The 7,238-nt window shown below is 39.7% G+C and overlaps 1 protein-coding gene across 1 annotated transcript; it reads right to left on the bottom strand.

Annotated features, from left to right (window-relative positions):
- Positions 1-917: 917 nt before the first annotated feature.
- On the bottom strand, positions 918-1,778 carry LOC129809351 (uncharacterized). Its single transcript, XM_055859166.1, has one exon. The coding sequence runs from the start codon at positions 1,776-1,778 to the stop codon at positions 918-920; it is 861 nt and encodes a 286-aa protein (XP_055715141.1).
- Positions 1,779-7,238: the final 5,460 nt, after the last annotated feature.

Genomic DNA, 7,238 nt, shown 5'->3' with positions numbered 1-7,238 from the left:
TTAAGGACGAGACACTTTTTACGAACAGAAAATCAACAATGAAAATGAAACTTTTACATCTAACCTTGTAAAGTCTAACAGAGTCTGATTCGGTGTATTTTTTGCCTCTACGAGCGATAGGAACAAAAATAGCCCAAAAACTTAAATCAATTTTCTGACAATACCAATGAATAATAATTTTCAGTCTAATGAAAAATATTATGTTTGAGTATTGTAGTTTTTTTCCAAAAGGGTTTTGCTTAAAAAAAATTGGAAGTATAAAAAATAATTGAAATCAATTTTCAGTATGAGAATTAAAAATTCGCCATTTTTGAGCTTAAATACTTATTTTATAGAAAATTGCTGGAGACTTGTTGATTGTGGAATTGGAAGTGGAAGTGATTTATTGATTCAAAATTTCGGGTTTATATACAAATAATTTTGCTAACTAATCCATTTTTATTGTGGGAAAATTATTTTAAAAAAGTGCATGATGAGCAAAGAGAAGAGAAAAACAAATGGCTCAAGTAGCCGCGCGCGTCATAGAGGAAAGCCCGTGCGGTGTCAATTGTCATTGCACCGCAAGGGGCTAATAAATTCGTCGTTGCACCGCAAGGGGCTAATAAATTCTCTTCTCTTTGCTCACTAGCATATTGTTCATGTATGAACATCCTGGCCGGGGGCAGTATGAGCTGGTTCAGAAATCCGCAGCTTTCCAAACTTCTCGGCTAGTGTTTCCTTTGGTTTGTGGCATTTGCTCCAGAGCCTTTTCCACTGCTTCCGGGATATCCAACAAAGTAGACCAATGATGAGCAAGATGGATCCACTGCTCACTGCTGGATGGGTTATAATTTCTCCGTATGTTGGTGGTTCGGGCACTTCCACATTTTTGGCTTGGTGGAATAAGTTCTGCCCATTGATGATTGGCTTCGGATCAATTATAGCGATCTTCTGAGTCCGGAAGACTCTACGACTGCAAACTCTAAAGGCTTAATGTATGTAGCAGAAGCCTTCATATGGTGTTCTATCGTTGAATGAAGGGTTTGCCTCTTGGTTTTGATAACGCAGCCTTCTTTAATCCGGAGAATTCCAGCATTCTTCAGCAGCTTCTCTTCTCGATGCCCCTTACAGATGACTGCAACGGACGTAGGTTGTGAAGCAATGAACAGCCACGTGTTTTCCATTGCCAACCTCTTCCACAACGTCCCCTCTAAGCGTACGGCTATCATCTCACATTTGGTTTTTGGATGTCGATGATATATTTCGTCGATTACACAATTAGGGTTCTGGTCCATGTTGTGCAAGAGACTTAGTCTACAGTAGTATTTCCCGGAACCGATAGGAGAACACTGATTGTGTCCATCCTCTAATGTGAAGTAAATCTGTTTGTTGAAATCGATTCCCATTGTGTCTGCTTCTATTTCTGGCACGATGAATGTGCCGTTTTCCACTGCAACGGGAATTGGTGTTATGTGAATGAGGTGAAACTCATCCTTTTCGAGAATGGGGAATTTCCCGAAGATGACAAGTTCACCGTCCCGAAAGATATAGTCACTTGGCTCTCGTTGCCTTCGGGGTATATCTAAGTCTGGACCGATGTGCCTCAATGTCCTTTGAATGGTGTCTTGGAGAATTCTTCCCATGACGAGGCTATGTAAATCTAGCCTACCATCTTTCGCGAGTTGAATGTTGGTCAGTTTCCTGTCGAATTCCTCGTAACAGTCAGCAGCATTGATGTAGGTGGTTAAAATGTCAATGCGCACTCGGTTGTGGTCTATTCCAACATACCAGTTGGCCATTTCACCTATGGCCTCGTTGATCTGCATGATTTTTTCATCAAATTTCCGGAAGTTTGTTTTCTATTATGGTGTTGGACAGATCCACCTTTGTACTCAGCATCAATGATTGTTCCTTGATCAGCTTCTGTGTGTCTTCCTGTCTCTCCTTGAGTTGATCAATGCTTGCATATACTTGATCATTAACCCCAAAGAGATATGTCACTGCTTGGCCAAGTAATCCACGTTTTTGCGTACACCTTGTTTTTCTGATATACGGCTGATTTCCTCAAGTAAATAATCCCTCTTATGTTGGAGGATGATTGATGTTATGTGTGCAAGTAGTATCAGCGTCCGACACGGCTTCGCTTGCTGTTTTGCAGGCCAATGACATCTTGTCCCAGATTGCGTTGATTAGTTCCTGATCTCTTTGAGATTCAGCTGTTGTATATGTGATTTCCACTTGAAGATTCCCACGTTGTAGACGTGCAATCCCCCATCTTCTCAATGTAAAGTCCCGGTTCTGGAATAAAAACTTCGATGTTGGGTTTGTCTGGGTTGTTAGACGTAGCTAAAATAGTGCTTAACAGCATGTAAAACATAAGTACTGCATGAAGTATAGTTGTAGCCCATGTGCAAGGAGCAATTCTTGTCTTCTCTTTGAGTTAAAAACCAATGAAGATGTCTTCTTTCTCCTGAGCCTCTTTGACTTTTTGATATTGGCTGGAGCATCTGTCGAGTTGGCCTTTGCAGTTTCAGATCCTGAAGGTAAATCCTTGTTACGAGTAGAAAGATCGGAATCTTGATCATGGACGTTCGTAGATAATTGGCAGAGCTTATGGACTGGTCGATCCTTCTCATATCCTCTGAACTTCCGGTCGCCACTTGGATTATTCCATCTGGACCCGAGTGTGATTTTACATCAATTTTAGAGAATCCCCCAAAGTGGGGTCTTGCGGGCGGGCGGACCTCTAAAGCATTTCCATCAGCGGCCCGTTGTTCTGTAGTCACATCAGTTGCCTTCTTGGGTGTGTCGTCATTTATATCCCAATGTTGGTCTAGTTTTTGATTCCATTTGATAACAGAGATCATGCTTATTACTCGTGGAGAGTCTGGTGTGGTCGATGTTTTCCCAATCAAGGTCCACCCAAGCTTGGTATTTTGCATAGTGAGCTGTCCGTCTTTGACTTTCCTCAAGTCATTCTCCACGATATATGTGTACACGTCAGCCCCTAAAAGTAGTTCAATTGGGCCGGGCGTCATGTAAGTCGGATCAGCAAGAATTTTGTTGTCGTGATTATCTTCGCTTTGTAGTTGTATTGCCTTTTCTGGCAAAGAATTGGTGATTTTCGGTAGCACGAAGGCGGAAATCTCCATCGCAAAAGATGACGGAAATCTTGGACCCATGGTAAGCTGGACTTTGTAACGGGATGAGCCAGCTGTTGTTTTTCCTATTCCAGAGATTGTAGTGTTGATTCGGTTTCTTCCTAAGTTGAAGACTCTGAGCGGCATCTTCGGTGATGAAACTTGCTTGTGATCCAGGATCCACAAGAGCTCTTCAGTAACTCCGTCCGCCCAGATGTTGATTTCACTTTCACGAGCGCTGTCGCTAACATGACAGTGTGTTCCTTGCGGATTGCAAGGGATTTGACCTCTTCGTCATTTGATGTGTCTGTGTCGGAAGCAGTTTCGTTTGTATTATTGGACTGCTCATTCTCCTCTGCCTCCTTCTTAAAGTGGAGAAGAGTGTGGTGTGGTTTTTGGCATTCGTAGCATGTTTTCTTGCTGAAGCATTTCTCATCGCGCTTATGCATGAGGCAATTTACGCAGAGTCCAGTTTGTCAGCCATTTTCTTCCGGTTCAGTGTGTTCAGTTCTATGAACTTTTTACATTTAGTTATTGAGTGTTGTTCTTTGCACATACCACACGACTGAACTGTGGAGTGGAAGGTTTTCTTGTTAGTTGAACTTGTAGCTGCCTCTGGCTTAGCTGATTTCTTGCCCTTGTTGAAATTCAACAGATTATGGTGGCGTTTCATCAAGAACTCCAATAATACTTTTAATGTTGGCATTATTTTTGCGGAATCCAAACTTTCATCAAAGAGACGCTGTGTTTCGTTGTCCAGCTTCTTCATGGCGATGTGCACTATTATAGCGTTCCATTCATTGGTTTTGTAGCCCATGTTAGCTAGTCCAGTCAGACATTCCCGAATGGCACCATGAAGAGATGAAAGGTCCTCTGCTACGCGATGCTCCAACTTTTTATGGTCGACGACGATGTCCAAGTAAGAAGTAATAATGCGTCGGGGATTCTTGTAGCGTTCCTCCAGTATTTCTAGAGCGGCGATGTAGTTCGTGTCGCTAAGCCGAAGTGTTGAAACCAAGGTTGCTGCTTCCCCCTCCAAGTAAGAGAGAAGATATTGAAATTTGGTCACGTTCCCCAGATTATAGTTGTCGTGTATGACGCTTTTGAAGACATCATAAAACTTATACCAATCCTTATAAATTCCGTTAAACTTTGGAATTTGAACTGGTGGGAGTTTTGGCAAATGGGTTTTTTGCCAAGCGGGAGATGGCCTTGTTGTCCACCATATTGCCCGTAAGGTGGCAGATATTGCCCTGAATTGTAGATTGATGTGACTGGCTGTACACCATATGAAGCCCAAGATGGCCAGGTATTGACGTTTCCCAAAAATGGAGAGTTGTTCGGAAAGTTGTTCACCCCTGTTGTTGTAGAAGGTAGATTCCAAGTTGGCGTAGTTGTATTGAGCGGATGCTCAGTCGTGGTGATGGGATGATTCCATCTGGAACTAGTAGTAGTAACTGCGTTGTTGCTGGTTGTCGCAACCCTGTCGTATTGACGTGGAATTGTCCCAGTGTACACGGCCTGTGTAACTACTGGTGTTTGTTGTTGTTGGGATGACGTCAGATGAAGATTCAGACGTCACTGTTACACCTTCCATAGTACTGGAAAGTTTTGATGGTCGAAGTAACCCCGCATCTGATGGTGGAGTATCGTCCGACTCTGAGTTAGAGTCTTTCTCAAACTCAGGGCAGTTTTTGATTTTTCGCATAAAATCCTCGTAAACGGTTTTGGTTTCTTGGTATAATTTATGCAGGATATAAGGATGACTTCCCTGGAGCTCAGATGTGAGAGTCGCATTGTTGGTCACGAACTGCCTCCAATATGAGTTGAGCTCCTTAACCTTGTTTTCAAGGTAAGGCGCTTTCCATTTGCTAGGGCCATCCTTCTTGAAGTTCGTCCGCAGCCTTTCGATGGTCTTGGCGATGCTCTCCTGCTCCTTTAGAATGGTGCTGGTTTTCCATTGCTGTTTGGATTTAAAGTATTTCTTCAAACCAAAAGCTTGATGTCTCGATGGGACCACGATGATTGTGGAATTGGAAGTGGAAGTGATTTATTGATTCAAAATTTCGGGTTTATATACAAATAATTTTGCTAACTAATCCATTTTTATTGTGGGAAAATTATTTTAAAAAAGTGCATGATGAGCAAAGAGAAGAGAAAAACAAATGGCTCAAGTAGCCGCGCGCGTCATAGAGGAAAGCCCGTGCGGTGTCAATTGTCATTGCACCGCAAGGGGCTAATAAATTCGTCGTTGCACCGCAAGGGGCTAATAAATTCTCTTCTCTTTGCTCACTAGCATATTGTTCATGTATGAACACTTGTAAAAAATATCCTAGATTCATTCAACCTTCTACTTTGCAATTACTTACAAACATAAGAAAAAAATAGCTTTTGGTAGTTTAGGAAAATTCATTTTCTTTATGGGACACGGTGTTCCAATCGTCCTTAAAGTGTTAATTCCTGAACTCGTTGAATCAGAAACTCTTAATGCATAGAAATAATTAAACACTCTTGAAAAGGGAAACTTAACAAGTTGATTTCAGGTGAACTTTTATTTTAAACTGCTCGGGCTTCACGAGAGAGCATTTTCCACAATTCAATTTTTTTTTTGGAATTGCTCACCGTCTTAGCTTCCAAACGTGAAGAGATATCGACTTCCGATCTTCGATCACAGCCCTCAACTCCCACAAGTCAATATTCTCTAGCGAACCAACTTACCTAAATCACCCTGTCATCCCTTCTATCCCCTCCATAGGCCAATTTTGAGATAGGTTTATTCAACCTATCTCAAAATTGGCCCTGAAGATTTCGTTCATTTTTGGATATGTTTTGTACTTAATCCAGCAGAACATTAATCCATCAACACATACCGGTTACATCACCATTTTGGATTATTCAAGGTCAAGGTCAACCACCCTGCAGGGCTTTTTTAACGGATTTCGTCAAATTTACTGTTTTTTTTTTTTTAATATCTTGCTTCTAAATTGCATCGGTCACAATCTGGGATGGATCTGTAGAGTAACGAATAGCTTTATTTTAAAAATGATGTTTTTTGGCATTTTTTCAGTTTTCTAACCCATATAAAATTCAAACTGTAAGAGATATCGACCTCTCGGTCTTCCATGACCTTCCCCAAATGACATAATCTCGAAAATAATGTTATTCTTTTTCTTATTTCCCTTTCATGTGTGCCCTATCCTACTGAAATATGCCAAAAAATGAACTTTTTTCTAATTTTTCTCAAAATTGGCCGTGGTGACTTTGTTCATTTTTGTATATGTTTTGGATGTAGTCCAGCTGAACATGTCGACGTCGACACTAATCGCCACAAAAATTGCCATCTTGAATAATTCAAGAAAATTATTTCTTAATCTCGAATTATTTCCTTAATCTCGAAAATTATTTCTTGTCTTTTAGGTGAGCACGCAAAATGGTTTGAGAGAAAATCTGTAGAAAAAAACTAAATTTTAGTGATTGAAAAAGAAATTTTATATCACAAAAAATTAGTTTTTCCCATAAACTTTCCCTTGTCAAAAAAAAATCATATTTTTTTTTCAATCCCAGAAACTTAGTTCTGCCGGAAATATTTATTTTTTTAAATTGTTTCTTATGGTTACAGAGGCTTAACGGTGAGAGATATCTACTTCCTGTCTTTAGTTGCATTTTTCCCATATTTCAGTACTTTTTAAATAAATATTGTCCGAATTTGTTGCAGCCTTTCAATAGCCCCACTAGCTCTATACCTATGTTATGTTTTTTCTATTTTTTTTTTTTAAGAATTTATTCAGCGAAGATTTTAGAAGTGTCGATAGATATTTCGAGAAATCAGAAAATATTATTTGCAGAGAAATAATGAAATATTGTCGTTAAAGGAAATATAAGCACAAGGGTATGTAAATCAATGTAGTTTTATAAAAAAAACGACTTCTTTTCAACGTCAGGTATTTTACTTAACGAAATAAAATATTTCATTGATTAATTAATATGGTGCATTTTTATTGATAAATATGATGTGTTTTCTAGCTGCAATATTGGTTTATCTCCTGAGAGAGTGGTTAATTTTTTTTATTTGCTGAGAGTAAAACATTTCTTACGATAAAAATTACTATTTTCTTTTAA

Source organism: Phlebotomus papatasi, unplaced genomic scaffold (genome assembly GCF_024763615.1).
Source record: "Phlebotomus papatasi isolate M1 unplaced genomic scaffold, Ppap_2.1 HiC_scaffold_68, whole genome shotgun sequence".
Lineage (NCBI taxonomy): Eukaryota > Metazoa > Arthropoda > Insecta > Diptera > Psychodidae > Phlebotomus > Phlebotomus papatasi.
Note: the sequence above shows the minus strand (reverse complement) of the source record. Positions and strands in the feature narration are given on the sequence as shown.